Source organism: Copadichromis virginalis, linkage group LG6, assembly GCF_057382275.1.
Source record: "Copadichromis virginalis isolate Kocher_CV1m ecotype Utaka linkage group LG6, C_Virginalis_male_GT1.1, whole genome shotgun sequence".
Taxonomy (NCBI): Eukaryota; Metazoa; Chordata; class Actinopteri; order Cichliformes; family Cichlidae; genus Copadichromis; species Copadichromis virginalis.
This window is the reverse complement of record NC_140623.1, coordinates 14,243,326-14,267,278: the sequence shown is the minus strand read 5'-3', so window position 1 is coordinate 14,267,278 and position 23,953 is coordinate 14,243,326. Positions and strand designations below refer to the sequence as shown.

General features: G+C 44.1%; 1 protein-coding gene across 1 annotated transcript in view; it reads right to left on the bottom strand.

The window, feature by feature from the left end:
- grin2ab (glutamate receptor, ionotropic, N-methyl D-aspartate 2A, b) overlaps positions 1-23,953 on the bottom strand; it is a 136,447-nt gene that overhangs the window by 26,045 nt on the left and 86,449 nt on the right. Inside the window, exons 5-8 of the mRNA XM_085458809.1 lie at positions 6,179-6,345; positions 5,944-6,078; positions 5,743-5,842; positions 1,021-1,226 (exon numbers count right to left, since the gene is read on the bottom strand). Of these exons, the coding sequence (XP_085314935.1) occupies positions 1,021-1,226; positions 5,743-5,842; positions 5,944-6,078; positions 6,179-6,345 (608 nt within the window). The remainder of the gene's footprint in view (positions 1-1,020; positions 1,227-5,742; positions 5,843-5,943; positions 6,079-6,178; positions 6,346-23,953) is intronic.

The window sequence follows — 23,953 nt, the reverse complement described above, 5'->3', positions numbered from 1 at the left end:
TAATAAGTTAGTGAGACAAATGAGGTACCTCTGACAGTAAGAATAGAGCTCTGAATAAACATTTGAGTTCCTGTCGAGGTCTGAGTTATATTGGATCAACCTGTCAACAACAGCAGTGTTGTATATGCCTTGATATACACTGTAGCGGCCTAATGGGAGAGAAAAACGGGATAATAAAGCCATAATGGTGAAAATCGCACTGTGGCTCTCATTCTAATGAGCCAGCTCATAAGTCATCACCAATGTGCAGACCCTAGCAACATGACCTTTATATTTTCAGTTAGTTTAATATAGACTTCTGAATTTATAACAGCATATTAGCCACTGCATGCTTCATATTCAAGATGCAGTCACAATATCACTCCGAAAAAAAACTTTACAGAGGCAGTTTAGCTAACGGCCCTGTAGCAGCGACTGCTCAGTAGCTCAGTATGAATCTGCATGCTTGTGTTTCTCTGTGTGTATGTGTGCGCCTGTACATCACAGAGACTTCAGAGAAGAGTACATTATCTTGCATGCTGGTATGCACACCTACACACACCTTCTGACATACACTGTATGAGCCCCCCACAGATCAAGTAAAAAAGAAATCCAGACAACAAAGCTAGTAACACCTGCTCTAATCCAAACTTAATGACAGTCGATGTGAAGCAAGGTGCACACGCAGAGGTTCACACTATCATACACACACGCATACACAAGACACATCCTAAGCTCTAGTTAACACAGGGTGGCAACAACAAGGAGGTCTGCCTGAGGTCTCCCAGCTAAGGAGGCAGAATGAGCTCACACACCGAGCAGCCGTGTACACAACATCTAACAGTGTTAAAAGCCATTAGAAATCACAGTGTTTAACAGTGCTGTCATCTCTGCTTCCTTTCTCTCCTCTTCCCCTCTCATTACTACATTAAAAAGAGTTATGTAAGGCTGCCGAACAGTCAGCCACAAAGCCAACCGAGTTATGCAAGTTCCTGGACCTTGATCTCCTCGCAATCGTCACACATCCACAGTTACACACACCTGCGCAGGGCACTAGGTGGGAGCTTCCCCGGGCTCCTGTCTGATGCTGTGCTGTAGCAGCTGCTCTGGGCTTCTGGTAGCTCTCCCTTCTCCCGCAACATGAAGGTGGCTGCAGAGGAAATGATGCCCACCCCATCCCGCACCCGTGTCTCGAGCGGGTACTCCCAGTCATCATAGGACACAGAGATCATACCCAGGGGGAAGACCTGAGAGGGGGACGAGAGGACATCTAAGAAACGACACATATGGTTTGTAAGCTTCAAGTTTAGTTTAATTTGACATTTTTACCCCAGATTTGAAACATCCATATGCATTTCTCAAAGGTGTCAGGCGGATGATTTATTGGTTCTGTCTGTCCTCCGGAAATAATTCATAGCTGGCTACTAGATGCGTGTGAACAGACTGTATGTCTATAAACTGAATTACTCATTCAGGTATCGCCTACATCTTGCAGCTGTCATTGAAAAAAAAAACTGTATAGCTCAAACTTTATCTCTCTGAAGCAGACTGAGCAAACATCAGAAAAAAAATGCAGGCACAGCAATCTGTCTGTCTACCCTACAGTACTTTGTTTTTACATTTTACTTTGGCTTTAGTTGTAGAGTCAGATCCATGACTGAGAAAGAAATCAGAGGCGGAAACCCAACACAAACAGGAAGACTCGAGCCAGAGATGGAGAAGAATTAGGAGAATAAACATTTGAAAGGCTTTTGAGATGTGAGTATTTTATGTCTTTGGGACTGATCATATGTTGTTACGTACAAAGTTGTGTAAAAGATGACTTTTTGCTGGATTATCTGTAAATTAGTATGCTCTGACATGAACTGTATTAGCGGTCAACATGATTTGTCTTTGAAGCATCTTTTAATATGTAATACATGGATTAAAGATAAAGTTTCACAAATTCTGGGAATTCTGCACAGACACACAACGCCACTTGTCTATGTAATCGCATCTGCCTGCCAGCCCCTCTTAACCCTACTAATTAAGAATTTCTGTCTTGCTTGTCTGATCTACGGACAAACAAAAACAGGTAGAAACACAATATTGCAACCAGGGTTCAACTGCCAGAGTAATTGTTTTGGCTGGAAGCTCTGATTTCCTGGAATCTTGCTGTCGTGAGGTTATAAAGAGTTTAACAGCGTTCAAGAGTCGAAACCAGCCACCGATTGTGCAAGTTCCCCCACTTAAAATGATGACAGAGGTCAGTAATTTGCACCAGAGGTACACTTCAACTGTGAGAGACAGAATGTGAAAAAAAAATCCATGAATCCACATGGTAGGATTTGTAAAGAATTTATTCGTAAATTAGGGTGGAAAATAAGTATTTGGTCACCTCAAACAAGGAAAATCTCTGGCTCTCACAGACCTGTAACGTCCTCTGTAAGAAGCTTTTCTGTCCCCCACTCGTTACCTGTATGAATGGCACCTGTTTGAACTCATCATCTGTATAAAAGACACCTGTCCACAGCCTCAAACAGTCAGACTCCAAACTCCGCCATGGCCAAGACCAAAGAGCTTTCGAAGGACACCAGGAAAAGTATTGTAGACCTGCACCAGACTGGGAAGAGTGAATCTACAATAGGCAAGCAGCTTGGTGTGAAAAAATCAACTGTGGGCGCAATCATCAGAAAATGGAAGACATACAAGACCACTGATAATCTCCCTCGATCTGGGGCTCCACGCAAGATCTCATCCCGTGGGGTCAAAATGATCATGAGAACGGTGAGCAAAGATCCCAGAACCACACGGGGGGACCTGGTGAATGACCTGCAGAGAGCTGGGACCAAAGTAACAAAGGTCACCATCAGTAACACACTACAACGGCAGGGAATCAAATCCCGCAGTGCCAGACGTGTTCCGCTGCTGAAGCCAGTGCATGTCCAGGCCCGTCTGAAGTTTGCCAGAGAGCACATGGATGATACAGCAGAGGATTGGGAGAATGTCATGTGGTCAGATGAAACCAAAGTAGAACTTTTTGGTATAAACTCAACTCGTCGTGTTTGGAGGAAGAAGAATACTGAGTTGCATCCCAAGAACACCATACCTACTGTGAAGCATGGGGGTGGAAACATCATGCTATGGGGCTGTTTTTCTGCCAAGGGGACAGGACGACTGATCCGTGTTAAGGACAGAATGAATGGGGCCATGTATGGTGAGATTTTGAGCCAAAACCTCCTTCCATCAGTGAGAACTTTGAAGATGAAACGAGGCTAGGTCTTCCAACATGACAATGATCCAAAACACACCGCCCGGGCAACAAAGGAGTGGCTCCGTAAGAAGCATTTGAAAGTCCTGGAGTGGCCTAGCCAGTCTCCAGACCTCAACCCCATAGAAAATCTGTGGCGGGAGTTGAAAGTGCGTGTTGCTCGGCGACAGCCCCAAAACATCACTGCTCTCGAGAAGATCTGCATGGAGGAATGGGCCAAAATACCAGCTACTGTGTGTGCAAACCTGGTAAAGACCTATAGTAAACGTTTGACCTCTGTTATTGCCAACAAAGGTTATGTTACAAAGTATTGAGTTGTATTTTTGTTATTGACCAAATACTTATTTTCCACCCTGATTTACGAATAAATTCTTTACAAATCCTACCATGTGGATTCATGGGTTTTTTTTTTCACATTCTGTCTCTCACAGTTGAAGTGTACCTCTGGTGCAAATTACTGACCTCTGTCATCATTTTAGGTGGGGGAACTTGCACAATCGGTGGCTGACTAAATACTTTTTTGCCCCACTGTATATATATATATTAGGGGTGCAACGATATTCGTATCGATATTGAACCGTTCGATACAGTGCTTTCGGTTCGGTACGCATATATATCGAACAATACAACATTTGTAATTTATTTTATCAACTTTCCTTCTGACGATGCTGTCTGTGTTGAGCGCTCAGTGAATCTGCGTTCGACTACTCCGCCTAGGCTGCACTGTCGAGCGCAGATCCACTGAGCGCTCAACACAGACAGCATAGTCAGAAGGAAGAGTGCAGGGCAAGCTAGCAAGACAGAAGTTCAGATCTGGCGTTTGGAATTATTTTGGTTTTCATGTGACGTATGACCCTGAAGGTAAGCGAGTCATGGACTAAAGTAAAACAGTATGTTGGATGTGCCGTGCAATGCTCAATTACATGGGAGGGAACTAGTGTGTTAGCGTAGTTAGCTCGTTAACGTGTTGGCCGTCTAGCCCCATGCACGGGGCGATCGGCGGTAGCTCGTTAACGGAAATTTGCCGTGTTGTGGCGTTAAGGTCATTTCAACGAGATTAACCTGAAATCACTAGTGGGAACACAACGAATATGACTGCACATTTACACCGACATCATCCTAGTGCAAAGACAAAAACAACAAGCATGCTACTAACTTTAGCCGAGTCATTTAGACAGCTGTTAGCACATGATTCTCCTTATGCTGCTGAGAATATAGCCCAGAAGAAGCGGATAGTATAGCTTTTATTTTGGAAAGAGCCATTTCTCTGTAATAAACTCTCTTTTCCAAAGATGAGTGATTCCTCAATCAGATACAGGGCTTGCAATATCGCTAGCCCGACGTCCTGGAGCTAGCGATTTTTTTCAGTCGGGCTACCAAAATCTATCTCTTCCCTGCCCGTCGGGCTATTGTAGGAAAAATATATGTCAATGCTTTCGCATTCTTTCAGAAATGTAGCTGGGTAATTATGTCATTGGCATCGGTGAGCCACTGTCAATATGTGACATATTGAAATCGCGTTTGAATTTGCGCTTGTTTTTTGCTTTCACTTTGCAATCGTGCGAACTGTGTATAGAGAGCGACAGCACTGATCTGTGAGTGATGAAAATTTGTGCACCAATTCCTCTGACATCGTCTTATTAATCGTTAGCTTACTATGCAAACATGACAAGTGAAATCTCCCGCAGCAAGCTTAAACATGTGAGAGGTTGATCGCGCAGAGAATCGCTGAGCTTATGTGAGTGCGTGTGTAAAAGCATTTCAGTTCTGCTGAGCCAAATAAGCCAGGTCAGGGTGAAGAAGTGACAGCCAAAGAAAAGAAAAGCTTACCACAAAACGGAAAAGTTATGACAAATCAGACTATAAGGCAAAAAGAAAGTGCAGCTTTATGGTTTCATGGACAAAATAATTTCTGTGGCTGCAATATGACGAGCTAAATAACCAGGGCTGCACATAAGTGGTCCGCAGGTGCGCATTCGCTGTCAAAATAAAAAACGCGCACAAGGGTTAGGGTTAAATTTAAAAACTGTACTTTTGAGTTAAAATATATATTTATAATTTTAATAAATGACAAATTAAAAAGGCATGAACATTTTTTTTGTATCGAAAAAATATTGAACCGTGACACCAAAGTATCGAACCGAACCGAACCGTGAATTTTGGGTATCGTTGCACCCCTAATATATATATATATATATATATATATATATATATATATATATATATATATATATATATATATATATATATATATACACAATATGTCAGAGTTTTTATTTATTTAAACTAGATGTGAAACAATTAATTAATCTGTGGGTACGGAGAATTATATTATTTTTTATGTAACTTTTCTCAAAAAAGCTGACCATGTATCATGGTCAGCATTCATAAATAAGAGGGGAAATCTGGGATAGTCAGCAGATGACCTGCAACAGCCTGGGATCAAAAACACGGCTTGTTTTATCAAACCACACAAAAGTGGCCACCTGTTACTACATATGGGACCTCACTACCTCAGGGGTAAAGTCTGGGTTGCCAGTGGTGAGACTGGACACGATCCAGATGTAACCAGCTCCTATCAGACCCAAGGACCGAGCCTCCTCCATTATATACCTGTCAAACAAAGGAGACAGATCCATTGCTGAAGTCTGTGAAGGCAGTGTGTGACAAAGAGACAGAAATGGCGCAACGAAACAACACACGCAAACACTTACACGGCTTCATCCTTGGAGCAGTAGAGCAATATAACAGGACTCTGGATCCTCTTGAGTGCAATGTGTGATTTAGAGTTTGGGTCGCCATCCACAGCATCTAGAGTCACCACACTCTGCATGTCCCATCGCACAAAGCTGTAACAATAAACCATTAAACAATAACACACAGCTTGTCAGCTATCATAAATAAAGGAAAGAAAACAACATGTGCGTTTGTGTGTGGTGTTTTCATTACCTGTGATCCACAGTTACCCTCAGCGTGCTTATGAATTCCTGGTACCCGGGGAACTTGGATGTGACGATAGAAAAAACATGCCAGTCGTATTCCTCCATGATAGCAAGCATGAGCAGAGCCTCCTGCTGAAGAGCCGCGCCGAACTGGAAGAATGTGGATTTCTCATCCTGCAATGACATGTGGGGCCAGCAGCACAGACAGTCAGCAGATTTTTCAGAGGAAGTAAATTAATTGCAGAAAAAGGGATAAAAAAGGCACTGGAGTCTATGTGAGCAAAAAACCAGAATTAGAGCCCTTTTCAATTTTACAATCAGCGAGACAGACCGAGAGAAGAAGGGAGATAAGAGAGACTTGCAAGAGCTGGAGAAGCGACAAGTAGAGAGGGAAAATGGGAAAGGGACGAAGAGATGCTGAGAGATTCCGACAACAAGTGAGACTGCACAGCAAGAAGAGTGACTGCCGGCAACAAGGGGGCCTAATGGTAGGAGATAACTGCCTCATAACTCACAGGTTTGATTCACTTCAGCACTCCGTAGCCAATATACCAAACAGCCAGGCATTGTCTTGAAAGGTAATTGAGCCAAATACTGATGTCTCCAATCATGTGAACTGACTTAAAAACATTTGAGTCATTATGTTTTGTTTTTTTCCTTTTCCCCCCTGTGCTAACTGCAACAATATATAAAGTCATCCTATAACTGTCTCATTTGGAAACCATCGTCTCTAAACTGCGGATCGAAATGTTCACAGCTTTGGAGCAATAACTCACAATGCCATACACACTTAAATCATTTCGTCTCAGATTCAGGAGGAAACTGTGTGAGAGTAAAAGAGCAGTATGCACTATCAAAACCAAAGCAGCTGTTAAGCAGAATGAAACCCCAAACCGAGTGTGAAATAAGTTGCTAATGATCGCAGAATGTATATTTGCATGAAGGATAATCTACCCCCAACAAACAGACAGCAACACGGCCGAGCCACTAGAGACGGAGGGAGAAAAGAGGAGGAGGGGGTGGGGGTGTGGACGGGGAGAAAGAGAAAAAGGCTGAGAGGGGTGAATGAGATGGAGAAAAATGTTCCAGCCTTCTGAGTGAGATTGAGATATCTGCTGCAGAAGAAGTGGGGGGAAAAGTATGTGAGCGAGAGAGAGAGACACTGACATCAAACCCTCCTTCACTATGACTGTGCCTCTATTCTGCAGGCAGAAAGATCACACGCGCACATACATGCTTTAACACTTTCAGCAGAGGGCATCGAAAAACGTGACACATTAAACATCAAAGCCCTCGTGAACACAGACGAAGAGTCCGTTCTTCTCTTCAGTTGTGCGTGCATGTGTGCGTCTATGCTGTTTGCGCACGTAGTACTTTGGTCCAACAAAAATTTCTCGGCTGTAGCCGTAACGCACATCAGATCCAACACGCCTCCCTCAACCACAAGAAAAAAAGGAGAAAAGTGGGAAGGGGAGAGGATGAAATTGTACTTCAAAAAGATCTATCTTGCTTTTTTCATCTGTGTGTGTGTGTGTCTTTATACTTTACTGAGGCTTAGAAAAAGGAAAAAAAAAAGAAATCTCCCTCTGTGTGGCAACAGGCACATCCTCAGCTCTTCCTAGATAAGAGGGACACACAAGCACAGGTACTACCACACACTAACACTCGCTTATATTCAAGTGCACAGCTGTACACTCACATATAAATCAGTGCTGCGAGTGAGATTACAAGCAATCTGATTTGTCAGGTAGCCGGTCAACCTAATTATCTGCCAGAGCTTTAATAACGGTGATGATTTTGGGTCACTCTTTTCTACTTTTGACCACTGCAGATTATTAGTTGTCAAGGCAAATGGTTAAGATCCGGAACAAAGGAACATCCTGACATTGCAACAAAGTCCGACTTGCCTGATTGTCTGAGTCGTCTTGTAAACAAGACCAAATTTACATATAATAGCCACATTATCTAAATCATTCATGTGTAAATGAGTGCACTCAAAATGACTGTAATAATGCATGTGCACAAATGCAGCAAGTGCGTCAATATCGGAACGAGGAAGCCAGCAAGCCATGAGTGATTTTTACCACTGATTAGGTAATTATTGTACTATGCACCTCGATTTTCACATTTAAATAAGTTTGCCTAGCCTGAAAGGTTTCGAGATTGTTGGTTGGACACATAAAGCAACTGAATATAAGGAGTCTAAAATATCTTGTTTTTAATTTTAGCATTGTGTGCATTGTATTGCAACACACACAAAGCTACTTAGGTGGTGCTAAAAGTTATATGTACTGACTGGCCACTTCATTTGGTACACCTGGTCAACTGCTTGTTAAACCTAATATCTTATAAACCTAATCTACCCACACATGGCAGCAACTCAGTGCTTCCAGGCATGTAGACATGGTCAAAACAAACTGCTAAAGTTCAAATAGTGCTTCAGAATCAAAAAGAAAGGTGATTTAGGTGACTTTGAATGTGCATTGTTGTTGGTGCCGGACGGCCTCGTCTGAAACAAGCTCCTCTGCTGTAATTCTTTCACACAACCATCTCAGTTGTATACCAAATGGTCCAAAAAAGAGAAAGTATTGAATAAGTGGGAGTTTTCAGGGTGAAGATGCCTCGTTGATCTGAGAGGTCAGAGGAGAATGGCTGCTTGAAAGTGACTGGGAGGCAAGAGTAACTCAAATAATCACTCTTCTCTATACTCAAGGTATGCAGAAGAGCTTCACTGCAGAAGAGAATCTCTGAAGATGGACTACAGCAGCAGAGGACCACAGCCTGTCAGCTAAGAACAGGACACTGTGGCTATAATACGCACTGGCTCACCAAATTTGGACAATAGAAGATTGCCTAGGCTGATGAGTTTTGATTTCTGCTCCAATATTTAGATGGTAGAGTGCGAATTAGGTGTAAACAACATAAAGTGTGGGTCCATCCTGCTTCGTATGAGCAGTTCAGACTGCTGCTAGTGATGAAATAGTGTGGGGAATATGTTCTTGGTAGCTTTGGACCCCCTAGTACCAACTGATCATTGTTTAAACACCACAACCTACTGGAGTATTGTTGCTGACCATGTCCATCAGTTTATGACCTCGTTGTACCCATCTTCTGATGGCTGCTTCTAGCAGGTTAACACACCATGTCACAAAATTCAAAAAATCTCAAACTGATTTCTTGAACATGCGAATGAGTTCACTGTATACAAATGGCCTCCATAGTCACCACATCTCAGTCCAAATTTACTGAGGTTTAGAAAAAGTCCTCGTGAACAGTCCAACAGTCCAAGTCTGCAGCGATGTTTCAGAAGCCAATCAGCCTGGGACTAGCAACACATACCCAATAAAGTGTCCAGTGAGTGTATGTTCATGGTACATTTACACCTGTCATCGTAATCGAAGCTGCGCTTTATTGAAAATGAACAGCCAAAAAAAAAGAAAAAAAAAGAAAGCCATAGAAAGAAACCTCTTTGTAGGAAATGAGTCTTCTTTGTCTGAGAAGCCCTTTGTATTAGAATAGTAATCTCATTTTAAGGCAATATATCCAACTTTGTTATAATAGGATACTCCAGCTAACACTGAGCTACAGTTAACAGGCTTGAACAAATCGTTTACATAATATTCCAGCAGAGGAACAAGATTGTTTTCCCTAATTTAAGAGTAAGACCTCTTGCATAACTTCTCAATTTAAGCTTCCTAGTAAAACTCTGGATCTAACCAAGACTTGCAGTCTTACATCTCACCATAAAGTCCTATTCATCTCATTTTGAGAACAATATACTATGTAAGAGCTGATTGTGTAAGATTATCCAGATTGTTTTAAGAATATATGTTTTATTTCTTAGTGAAGGTGGTGGATCTGAAGCTAGTTATTCTACAGGAAAATTCAAGCTTAATTACCATCAGCTGTATGAGGCAACATCTTCTTACACTGCTTTCAGCTGCAAGACTGTTGCAAAGGCAAAGACTGTCCAGTAACAAGAGCTTAAATCACACTTATATTTCTTATTTATATAAATGCTGGTGTTGCATCCACATCAAATAATTTATGTACAAACATTTTGTGTTATCAGCAGTATCATCAGACACCCCATTATGGTTATTAGTTTCTGATTTTAAGTAGAACATTAAGGGTGCACACTGTTAGAATAAACCGGTTGAATAACCTGATGTGTGATCATCCACCCTTTCAGCATCTATCAGCTCTGTTTTCCTGGGCAGGTGTATTAGATTATAGTAGCATATGCTCACAGATCTCTATTCGGAGCAATAAAATGAATAGTCCAGATGGTTTTTTTTATTAGTTCACAGAAACCTACACTTCCTCTGGTCCTTTCATTAGTGAACTTATCACCAGTAAGAAAAAGTCACTTTACAGTGCCTGCATTTTAACTCATCCCAGCTGAATAGGCGCAGGTGTAATGAATAACCCTAATGACTATTGAGATGCATTAAGTGTCCCATCAATCCATTTCAACCAGCCAGCAAAATACCTGGAAAGGACTCACCTAAATGGGAAGCATCCATTGTTACTGGCATCACTTACACCTGTGTTTTTTCTGCCTCAACAGTTAAAAAATGTTGGTTGTTTTCTCCTCCATATGCATCACTTTGGGGACTTGATCAAGCTCCTTCTTAACTTAAAAAAAAAAGCCACCCAAAGCGGCTTTGTGGTTCAGTGACCTGACACAATTTACACAGTTGGAAAAAATAAAGTATGCTCTCAAGGGGTCGAAGGAGAGATTCTTTGCAGTTTGGGATACATTAAAACCATAGCCACCTGATAGATGCTTGACAGCTGCCGTACATCCTTTTCCTGTGTGATTATGATTAATTTTGTGCAAACTATTGCCCTTTAGGTGCACATCTTCAAATATGGTGAATTTCCTTGTATCTCATTTAAATTCACTTTATTCATTTATTTATTTTAATTTTTTTCCCCTCTGGATCGGTGTCCAACATGTTCTTGGGGTGGGGTAAATATATAAAAAGGAGCATTGTGGCCTTGCTACATGTATATCTTCGTACTACATTGTTGATACTCAATAAAAATTAAAAAAAGGTCACCAATGACTTCCATACACTTTGAAATTCAGTTCAGACGGTGGTTTGATTCCTCAAACCTCTACACGCTAAAGTGTTCACCGCTCCACTCTCATTGGTACGTGAGCTCATGTTTGAACGGGTGAATGAGAACGTCAAGCAGTTGTAGAACTGCAAATACAATATTTGCAGTTTCATATTTCACATTAATAAACAAAAAAACATTTTAAAAAAGAACTGACTAGATTTAAGTGTCATTTCTCTTGCAGTTTTTTTTTTAAAATGTCCTTTTCTCTGAATATAGTCCTCATTGAAACATTCTTTGGAGAAACCCTTTTTACTGATCTCAGTTAGTGTTTAAGAAAACTTCAAGGACATTTAAGCTAGTTAAAAAAACATATTTGCACTGTGTTGCCATGGATAAGAGTATCAACATGTGGCCAGATTTAGGCACAACTACGGCACGCAGGTATCACTCAGACTCACTCGATGTGATGAAACCTATAAATGTTGAGAAAGCAGCTCGGGTGAGTTGAAGGTTAATGCCAACAACGGATGGAAAGAATGTGACAGGCAAAAGAGGATGAAGCAAGGAGTGTTTTCCACTAGAGAAAGGTGTCTGTTTTTAATGCTGTGCTGCCTGACGCCTCAAAGATCACGGCCGTTCCATATTGATTTTTGGCCTTGTCTCTTGTGTACAGAGATTTTCACGAATTCTCTGACTCTTTTAAAGATATTGGGAACAGCAGATGATGAAATTCCCATGTCCATTGTTATTTCACACTGAAAAAGGTTATTTTAAAATTGTTTGTGTTTAAGAGAAAGTGATACCCTCCCTGTCTTTACTTCTAAAAGAGTTTCTCTTAGATGCCCTTTTAATACCCAATTATCAAATTTACCTGCTGGCAATTAACATAATTAAAAGTGAGATTTTCCACTTGGTATTTTTTTTCTTTTGGTATAACTTTAATAATCCCTAATTGTCCCTGTCTCAGCTTTTAGACAAGATCATATATTTAAAAAGACATTTTCAGAGTTTCAAAATCTGATGTTTCATTTTTGCCTTTTTAAAACTGTAAAGACCCCTCATACTTTAGACAGATACTCGAGAACATGCTTTCCACAGGCGCTAATTCCATAAAACCTCACATGAGATGTTGGTGAGGACTTTTAGCCTGACTCGCAGGTTTACCTCTAATCTTTTTCTGTTCTTTTTTGTAGTTAAACCACAAATGTTTGTGCTCTTTTTTTGTTTGAGGGGTGTTAAAAATGTACTGTGTGTGTTTGAATTACACGAGTGTGTTTGGATACCTGTGCATATCTGAGTTTAAAACATTTATGACAAAACATTATTGCAAACTGCCTTAGATTACCAACTTAGACTACTAACTGCCTGGATGACTGAGAACCTACACAGACATATTGTCAAGGCTCGGCTGTGTGGCAGGCAGGAGGAGGACCCAAACGCAAAACTCACAGACACGGGGGTGAACTCAAAATCACAGCTTTAATGCTGGAATGGCCGAACATAGGAAATACAAAACTAAACTGGGAAAAGTAAACTAACATACGCGAAGAGACACAGGGAGATCCACACAACATGAGGGACGACGTCACGCTGAACAGAGGGAGACGCAGACAGAAATACACAGAGGGTTAACGAGGGGAGTGGGAACACACGGGGAACACAGGTGACACTGATAATCATAACGAGACAGGGCGGGGTGAACTGAACACTGACGGGAGAGGTGAAACAGGAAGTACAGAGGAGAGAGAGCACGAGTAGAACACCAACGTAACGGGCAGGGGAGACACGGAATAAACACGAAAGGGGACGAGGGCTCATAAATACATAGAGGGCACACAGGGGGAAGAGAGAGCACGGGGAGAACTTAGACATAATGGGCAGGGGAAGCATGGAATAAAACATAAGGAGAGACGAGGGCTCACAGATACACAGAGGGGCACACAGGGAGACATGAAGGGCAAGGGATCAAAACTAGAAGCCATAAAATAAAATCACACACAAGTACAATAATACGAAAATCACAGAGAACTAAAAACGCTGGGTCAGGAGACCCAGGACCGTGACAGTACCCCCCCCTCAAGGGCTGGCTCCAGACAGCCCAAACACAGAAAAACAAAACCAAACAGAAAACAACCCAGGGCGGGCGGCGGGGGCCCAGGACGGAGGGCTCGGAACAGAAAACAAAAGAAGAGCACAGCAAACACCGGAGCCCAAGAAAATAACTCAAACACAGAGCAGTTCAGGGGGCCGACCATGCGCAAGGCAACGGCGGAGACGTGAAAACAGTTCAGGAGGCCGGCCGTGCGCAAGGCAACGGCGGAGACGTGAAAACAGTTCAGGAGGCCGGCCGTGCGCAAGGCAACGGCGGCGGTGAAGGAGACGACGGAGCAGTTCAGGAGGCCGACCGCGCGGGAGGCGGCGGCGACGATGACAGCGCTGGTCCGGGGGCCGACCGTGCGGAAGGCGACGGCGGCCACCCAGGCGATGACGGTGCAGTTCAGGGGGCCGGCCGCACGGAAGGCAGCGGCGGCGGCTCTCCAGTGTCAGGCGTACTGGCCGAGGCCCGGTGGGCACAGGACCAGTCAAGGCGGGACCAGGTGAAGCACAGGCTGAGGCTGCAGCAGACGAAGACTCTGAGGAGGCTGCAGCAGACGAAGACTCTGAGGAGGCTGCAGCAGACGAAGGCTCTGAGGCCGGGCCAGGCGAGGACGAAGGCTCTGAGGCCGGGCCAGGCGAGGACGAAGGCTCTGAGGCCGGGCCAGGCGAGGACGAAGGCTCTGAGGCCGGGCCAGGCGAGGTTGCAGAGGCTGAGGCCGGGCCAGGCGAGGTTGCAGAGGCTGAGGCCGGGCCAGGCGAGGTTGCAGAGGCTGAGGCCGGGCCAGGCAATGACGAGGCGGTCGCAGATGGCGGCTGGACAGGCTCCTCGGGCCCTCCAGCTGATGCGGCGTGCGGCTGGACAGGCCCCTCGGACCCTCCAGCGGAGACAGGAGGCTGAACGGGCCCCTCGGACCCTCCAGCGGAGACGGGAGGCTGAACGGGCCCCTCGGACCCTCCAGCGGAGACAGGAGGCTGAACGGGCCCCTCGGACCCTCCAGCGGAGACGGGAGGCTGAACGGGCCCCTCGGACCCTCCAGCGGAGACAGGAGGCTGAACGGGCCCCTCGGACCCTCCAGCGGAGACGGGAGGCTGAACGGGCCCCTCGGACCCTCCAGCGGAGACCAAAACAACGCCAACAGGCATGAAGTCCTTCGGCCGACATGAGGACAACTGGCGCTGCACTGAGCACTGACTCTGCCCAGGCAATACGAACATGGTGCAGTTCTTAGGGGGCTGCTTAAACTTCAGGGGTCCAGAATCAGCCGGTGACTGAGACCTAGCCTCTGGGGAAGCCCTGGAGTGGCAAACTGTGCCAACGGCGGCTAAACCATGGAAAGTACCCTGAGTAGAAATCCAGTTACCTCTCTGCATGGAGTGAATGAGCAAAACTGGCGACACAGGAGACTGAGCGGAGAGTGGCTGCTGGGCAGCTAACTGAGTTACTGGAGACACGGGTGAGAGCGGGAGCTGAGCTGCTGGACACACGGGGACCTGAGCTGCTGGACACACGGGGACCTGAGCTGCTGGACACACGGGGACCTGAGCTGCTGGACACACGGGGACCTGAGCTGCTGGACACACGGGGACCTGAGCTGCTAACGGTGGAGAAGTAAATGACTGCACAGGGGACTGAACTGATGTCTGTAGTAACGGTGGTGGTGAGAGTGGAGTAGGTGGTGGAGTTAATGACTTCACAGGGGACTGAACTAGAGGTAGTGACGGTTGTGGTGCTGGTGGTTGAGTGGGTGACTGTGCTAAAGGAGACTGCACTGGGGACACTGGAGACTGCACTGGGGACACTGGAGACTGCACTGGGGACACTGGAGACTGCACTGGGGACACTGGAGACTGCAGTGATGGTTGTAGTGGAGGTGTAACGGGTGAAGGAGTGGCTGAAGTGGCTGTGGGTCGGACGGCTAGTGGCTCAGCTACAGGGTATGGTAACGGCAGGGCTATGGGTTGAATGACGGACTGAGTAGCAGCCTGAGTGGCTGGGTGTAGTGACGGTTGTGGTGGAAGAGAAACAGGTGGTAGTGTGGATGATGGAGCTAAGGGCGACTGAGTGGCAGACCGAACTGATGACTGAAGCGATGGTAGAGGTGAAAATGGAGCTTGTGGTGGAGTTAATGGCTGAGCTAGCGGGGACACAGGAGACTGAGCTGCGGGTGGCGGCGAGGGAGCTAACTGAGCTGCGGGTGGCGGCGAGGGAGCTAACTGAGCTGCGGGTGGCGGCGAGGGAGCTAACTGAGCTGCGGGTGGCGGCGAGGGAGCTAACTGAGCTGCGGGTGGCGGCGAGGAAGCTAACGGAGCTGCGAAGGGCTGCGAGGGAGCTAACGGAGCTGCGAAGGGCTGCGAGGGAGCTAACGGAGCTTCTGGCAGCACAGAAGGTGAATTAGAAGGCCGAATGTCCGGCTGTGGGGTGGCGCGTCGGCGGCGTGAATGCCGTTTCTTTTTTGATGATGGCTCTGACGGGCCGAGCGGCTCCACATCCGGCCCTTCAGGCAGGTGGGTAGTAGCAGCTGGGGGATGAAGGTGGAGCTCGTTGCGGATTAAATCCTGTTCGAGTGGGTGGAGCGCACTGAGTAGCCAGGGAAGACCACAGAACAAGCGCTGTAGTCTGGTTTCCACAGCACGGCGAAATTCCTTCCCCTCATGTTCGAGCCACAGATGCAGGAGTCTCTCCACGGAGTAGATTATGTCCAGACGCAGTTCTTCTGGTGGGTTGAGTGCTGCTGGGTCCATATCTGGTGACGTCGTACTGTCAAGGCTCGGCTGTGTGGCAGGCAGGAGGAGGACCCAAACGCAAAACTCACAGACACGGGGGTGAACTCAAAATCACAGCTTTAATGCTGGAATGGCCGAACATAGGAAATACAAAACTAAACTGGGAAAAGTAAACTAACATACGCGAAGAGACACAGGGAGATCCACACAACATGAGGGACGACGTCACGCTGAACAGAGGGAGACGCAGACAGAAATACACAGAGGGTTAACGAGGGGAGTGGGAACACACGGGGAACAGGTGACACTGATAATCATAACGAGACAGGGCGGGGTGAACTGAACACTGACGGGAGAGGTGAAACAGGAAGTACAGAGGAGAGAGAGCACGAGTAGAACACCAACGTAACGGGCAGGGGAGACACGGAATAAACACGAAAGGGGACGAGGGCTCATAAATACATAGAGGGCACACAGGGGGAAGAGAGAGCACGGGGAGAACTTAGACATAATGGGCAGGGGAAGCATGGAATAAAACATAAGGAGAGACGAGGGCTCACAGATACACAGAGGGGCACACAGGGAGACATGAAGGGCAAGGGATCAAAACTAGAAGCCATAAAATAAAATCACACACAAGTACAATAATACGAAAATCACAGAGAACTAAAAACGCTGGGTCAGGAGACCCAGGACCGTGACACATATATTTGTAAACTGCTACACAGATATAGCTAAAGCCACGGCTGTTTTTCATTTCTAGTATTTGTGTCTAGGCGTTTCTTCGTGTAGTTATTTAAATGATGATTTATGTAGCAGTCTGACACATTTTATAAGACTTGTTTGATTTTTGTTTTTTTTAGTGAAATGGGATGTTTTGTTGGTTTAGTGACGAGTTGTTCATTACTCCTACAGTTTAAAGATTGTAGCTAAGCATTCATTTATTTTCTTAATAGCTCACTCAATTCAGAGTTGCAGGGAAGCTGCAGCCTATTGCAGTGGTCACGGTTTAAAATGCGGGGCACTCCTTTGACAGGTCTCCAATCTATCACAGCAGTGAGAGACAGACACATCCATTCTCATATTCACGCATACAGCCAGTTTAAAATCATCAATTAACTTAACATGTAAGTCTTTGGACTGTAGGAGGAACCAGAAGTGCTGTGCAATACTCTAAATTTTGGTATTGATCCGTTACCAACCAAACCCAGGATCAGTATAGCCAATATCAACACCAATACACATATAGTTTCAACTTATAAAGGCATCTTATGTCTCTTATGTGCAAAAAGCGCTATATAAATGCAATCCATTATTATTATTATTATTAAATTACTTCACCTGTTCGTGATTACAACCAAGAATCTTCTTGCTCTGACGCAACAGTGCTGCCGAGGCATCAGAACGCCCCTCTTTTAAAACAATGTTTTGAAATACAGAAATATTTGAAGGAATCAGTATCGTGGAGCTGTCCACCACTGACCTGTGCCTGCAGCAGGGCGTGGATAAAGCAACTGCGGAGTACGGATCAAAGAAAAGGTCAAAATCCGCTTACTGTCCAGACCTAATACCCAGACATGGCTTGGCTTGTTGACTTTGATTTTACAGCTGTTTATTGTGTCCTGTAATGTGTTGTTCATTTAGATTCAGGATTCTTTGTCCTTTTTCCTTTTCTGTGTTATAATAATAATGGATTGCATTTATATAGCACTTTTCTAGGCACCCAAAGCGCTTTACAATTCCACTATTCATTCACTCTCACATTCACACACTGGTGGAGGCAAGCTACAGTTGTACACACCAAAAACCAAAATATGAATAACCGTGCTGCAGCTGACTGCATGCTGGACTCTTGTTGTTGGCGGAGATCTGACTGGACAGAAGTATCGAAATGTGGTCCTCCAAATTGTACCTGTGCCACTCTTCCAGGAGGACCCTGTCCTATGACTGTTACAGCCGGACAATGCCCACCCAAACACTGCCAGGAACGCCAGAGCAGTGAAGGCCTTTCTGGATCAGGAGCATATATATATATATATATATATATATATATATATATATGTATATATCTTTCAACATGTAAATTAATCAGAATGTTTTTTTGTATGTAATTTGTATAGTATATTTTTTTTTCTCTCATTTCTTTTCTAAATGTACTTGTATATTGTTCACATGTTGAAATAAATTACCAATCAATCAATCAATCAATCAATTACCTCAGCGGCGAGGGCAGAGCGAAGGACGGCGGGCATGTGGAGAATTTAGAATGAATGAGGTGAAAGTCTTTTTGGAAAACTGGAGGAGAAGATGATAATTGCTGGTGGTTGCTGAATTATAAAGGATAAGAGACGTTGACACAGACCTGCACCTTCTCATCAAATCACACAAGTCCACCAAGAAGCTTACCTATGAATAATGCATGAACATAACACGTGTGTACACACACACAAACTGCAAATGTGTCTCCACATTATAACCGCACATAGCTAGAGATTCTCTGATGACATTGTGCATCAATTATACAAATACAGTGAACTTCGCGTACAGTTTCACATCATTCCATGTGCATGCACACGGCACATACGCACGCGCACTCGTGCACAAAGAGCGGCTAAAATACAGCCTTACTCAAGAGCCAGCATACTGATGAATAATACACCATCAAAACCAAGACAGTATCTCACTTATTCTCGCTCCCCCTCACACACACATGGTGCTTTATGTCAAAATTCATTTTTGTTTACAGCAATCAGATTAAGAAAATATGAAAGTGTAGTGGCAGCGGTGCAGATTCAGGCTAATGACGGATGAACTGACACATTTCTAGAAACGGCTGGGAGATGGAGTCATACGGGCTAGAGGATGGAGGAGGAGTTGGAGTTGAAACTACCCTTAGTGAAGGTGGATGAAGCAAGAACTGAGCAACCACATGCTAAGACACCACAGCCAAATGACTGGAAGGAGAGTACATGACATGCGGCAGAAGAAAATAAAAGAATAAAGCCAGTGTGCGGGATGATGACAAATAGATGGGTGAGGGGGGAGAAGGAGGAGAAGGAGGAGGAGGGTGATGAGGCCAGCAATGTGCTATATTAATATTTAATGCAGCAGGTCAGTTAGGATAGAGCAGCTACGTTAACTTAGACTGACAAAGTATGGCCCCCAAGTGCAAACAAACTAGCATGGCAAAATAAAATCTGTGTCAACAAAGTGAAGCTTCAAGGGTCACTTGTAGAAGAGAACAGCCACAGCGACAGTGGCAGAGGGTTTTTTTTTGTTGTTTTTTTTAACCCAGAATGAGATTCTGCCCAAAGTTGAGTTGTAGAAAGCTTAAAATAAATCCCCACATTATTCTGGTGAACTGAACATCAAAGTCTACTGGCTACATAGTGCAGAAAATGTACTACCTCAGTTCCCTGTGGTCTGAGATACAGGTGACTGACAAAAAAAAGAAGTACTTTGGTATATAAATTATGGGATGGCATCAGTAAGCACATTTGGGGACAGCTGTACACAACAGATTTTGTTTTTTTGTTTTTTGTCCTAGTTGTCCTGTGATATTAGATCTTAGTGCAATTAGGAATAATTTAACACTGCAGGTTAGTGCGTTAAGAGGGTGAAACATAGGGGCATGACAAGCGGGCCTGTCAAACATTAAAACTGAACTAAAGAGCTTCACTGGTGAACGCGACACATTTTCTGCTGCAGTCTAATTCTCTGTAAATGCTCAGCAGATGTTCTGCAAACCCAAGTGCTAACAAACACTGCTCTAAATCCATGCGCTAACATAGAATTAGCTCAGGAAATCTATTCGCAAACAAACACCTCGGGTAGCCAAGGAAAGGAATATTTTTTTACTTGACCAAAACCAGAATAATCAGGCCAAAGAGGAGTTATTCAAAGAGAGCTGCTTGTGTTAGAATAGCTTCAGTACAACGGGGGCATTTAATTCTACACGTGTACTTTGATTTCTTGGTGTTTAAACTGTGCTGTGACTTCAGGAACTCTACAAAGAGCAGTTTTATGAATATAATAGTAACACATGTTACATCAAACATCAGTCTGTGGGTATTCCTGAAAGCTGCGAGCAGGGACATCACAGTCGACAACCTCTGCAGCATTAAAAACACTGACGTAAGGCAGGTCCTTCAATAGCTAACAAGCAGAGGTCCCTTAAGCTCTAAAAGCTCTTCAGTTTTAGAACACAGAGACAGGTCCCAAAGCCCACATCCACCAACCATGCACAGGCTTTCTACTTTTCTGGGATTGAGCTATAGCATTTAGCTTGCAGACATTGGTTCCCAGTGCTAACAAAGACTACTTTAGTATTTTACAAGAGGTAAGTCCCGCTGCTTAAATAGATTAGGTCTCACCACAAAACCATGGGAAGCACGTAATGGACAGCAGCGCAGCCTCAGATAGACAAAGCTCACAACGAAACCTCAGAATGTAAATGGGCCTGGAATACGGCGGGTCTCCTGACATTTAAAACACTTTTCCGTCTCCGACCCAACACTTAAATGGTTTTAATGTTATTTTACTCCTGAGTTATCCAGAACACACCGTCCTAAATGGTCACACTGCTGAGGATGTTACTTTTAAAGTAAAGGTCTGCATCCACTGATGTAGAGAACTATGGAAGAAGAAAAAGTTATTTCTAAAATACTTTAAAAATACGCACTAACCAGCCATTGTATCAGGTACACATGTTCAGTACCTTATTCATTTGAGCTGTGCTGCTTTGAGCTGATAGGAAGGGAACTGTAACTTAAATATCCACTTGTTACAAGCAAGGTATGCAGAAGGGCATCTCTGAATGTGCAACAAAGTGAAACTTGAAGCAGATGTGCTACAACAGCAAAAGACCACACCATGTACTACTCCACTCTCTCAGCTAAGAACAGGAAACATAGACTCGCAAAAACTGGACAAGAGAAGATTGGAAAAATGTTGCATGGTCTGATGAGTTTCAACTTCTGCTGCAACATTTGGATGCTAAAATCGGATCAATATGAAAATCTGGTTCCATCCTGGCTTATATCAGGAATTCAAACTGCTGCTGGTGTCTGGGACATTTTATTGAAACGTTATGGGTTCCTTAGTCCCAACAGAGCATTGTTTAAACATCAATGTTTTTCTCTGAAATTATAGGAGAAAGAAATCTTTCTATCTATCTGTTATGTGAATCACCAGACACCCCATGATACAACATTATCACAGTACTTACAATATGCTATTATTGTGATTTTTAACATTTTCCAATATTTGCAAAAAAATTCAAATTCATTTATATATTTATTTGTATATTTATTTGCCTCATGGTGGTTTATATTGTGAGGTAAAGACCCTGTAATAACAGAGAGAAAAGCCCAACAATCAGATGACCACCTATGAGCAAACACCCAGCAAGAGTGGGAAGGAAAAACTCCTTTTTAACAGGAAGATACTGGGGGTATTTGCACAAATTGCATAACTGCATCACTAAAAAAAAGGCTGCCATGAGATAAGATGGACTCACTCTGCTATCAGTCTGCCAACTTGAATGGGGTCAAATTGGTAATAACATGCAGACTTTTTATGAAAATACACCAATTAACTGTGAGAAATAACTGAAAATCACATATCTGTAGCTTTCTATAGAGGCAGAAACACACATTTCACTATCACATTTGCGCTTATCAACCTTTCTGTTCTACAGGAAATTAACTAGAATGCAACCAGCTGGCACTCAGAGAGTCAAATCCCCTCAAGTTGCACTCATTGACAAAGACTCATTCATAATGATGGCAACACTTTGGCAATCTGTCTGTATTTAGAAATTAGGCAGCAATTATTTGCAAACCTCTGAGAGTGACCGCAGGTTGCTTCCTGTCAGACAACCTGTGCAGTCGCCGTGATCATGGTCATTTTTACTCGTGTGACTGAGCCATTAGCCTGCTCTGTATTGGGATCTAGCTTTGCCAAGGCGAGTGTGTCCAGTGTTTTTCAGCTGAACCAATTTAATGTGAGTGTGCTTGACTAATGTTATCTCAGGATGGTGTTGAAAGAGAGGACCCTCTTTTTCTTGTTCTGTTTATTTAATTAAATACATACATTTTTGATGTCCCTGTATTGACATAACATCACCAAGCAAAAATATCACAAAACTGTGTTGTATCAATTTTTTTTTAAAATCAATCTATCAGTGTAGCATCATTTATATTTGCTCATTTACATTTCCCGTGCTGCGGGAGTATGGGGTGTCTGGCCCATTGCTACGGGCCATTCGATCCCTATACAACCGTTGCAAGAGCTTGGTTCGCATTGCCAGCAATAAGTCTGACTCGTTCACGGTGGGTGATGGGCTCCGCCAGGGCTGCACTTTGTCACCGGTTCTGTTCATAATTTTTATGGACAGGATTTCTAGGTGCAGCCAAGTGGCGGAGGGCTTTCACTTTGGTGGCCTCAGAATCTCATCTCTGCTTTTTGCGGATGATGTGGTTCTGTTGGCTTCATCGGGTGAGGGCCTCCAGCTCGCACTGGAACGGTTCGCAGCCGAGTGTGAAGCAGCGGGAATGAGGATCAGCACCTCCAAATCTGAGGCCATGGTTCTCAGCCGGAAAGGGGTGGAGTGCCCACTCCGGGTCGGGGATGAGTTCCTGCCCCAAGTGGAGGAGTTCAAGTATCTCGGGGTCTTGTTCGCGAGTGATGGGAGAAGGGAGTCGGAGATCGACAGACGGATTGGGGCTGCAGCTGCAGTGATGCGGACGCTGCACCGGTCCATCATGGTGAAGAGAGAGCTGAGTATAAAAGCGAAGCTCTCAATTTACCGGTCGATCTACGTCCCTACCCTCACCTATGGCCACGAGCTGTGGGTAGTGACCGAAAGAACGAGATCACAGATACAAGCGGCGGAAATGAGCTTCCTCTGAAGGGTGGCTGGCCTCTCCGTTAGAGATAGGGTGAGAGGTTCAGCCATCCGGGAGGGGCTCAGAGTAGAGCTGCTGCTCCTCCACATCGAAAGGAGCCGGCTGAGGTGGTTCGGGAATCTGACGAGGATACCTCCTGGGTGAGGTGTTCCGGGCATGTCCCACCGGGAGGAGGCCGACCCAGGACACGCTGGAGAGATTATTTCTCGGCTGGCCTGGGAACACCTTGGTGTTCCCCCAGATAAGCTAGAGGAGGTGGCTGGGGAGAGGGAGGTCTGGGCTTCTCTGCTTAGGCTGCTTCCCCTGCGACTCGGCCCCGGATAAAGTGGAAGAAGATGGATGGATGGACATTTTCTTACTGTATTAATTTGACTTGAAGTATTAAAAATATATATATAATGAAAAAAAATATATATAATATATATAGTTTTGGAATATTTCATGCTTATATAAAAATTTTAAACCCCTTTTAAACACACAACTAGAAAGATTTTGATATATTTAGCAAAACCTTTAAATATGGATGTTTTTAGGACGCATTTAATTCATCATTATAATTACAAAGCCAGTAAAACTTTCCTCCTGTTTGTTTCTGCTCATGTTTGTCAAGTTTTGGAACATTTTAATGCTTATAAATATGACATTTTAAATCCCCAATTCGAAATTGAACTTTATGAAGTCAGATGAATTCAAAGTAAACCATTAAATGCAATATTCACAGGTGTTAAAGTGTAAGTTTGTGTTGAGCATCATTTAATTTAAAACTGTTACATATGCAAATGTGCAAGTGTGTCATTTTTTATTTTTTACATGTAGAGAGAAGTAATTTACCTCTCAGACTTCTGCTGTCATTTCAGTGTAATTTATTTATTTTTGCCCCAGTCACCAAAACTTTGAACCCACTGATGTATTTGCTTTAGTCAACAGTTAATACACCCATCTGCTGCAGGTTTACCTTCATTATCTCAGAGAAGTCATAAACT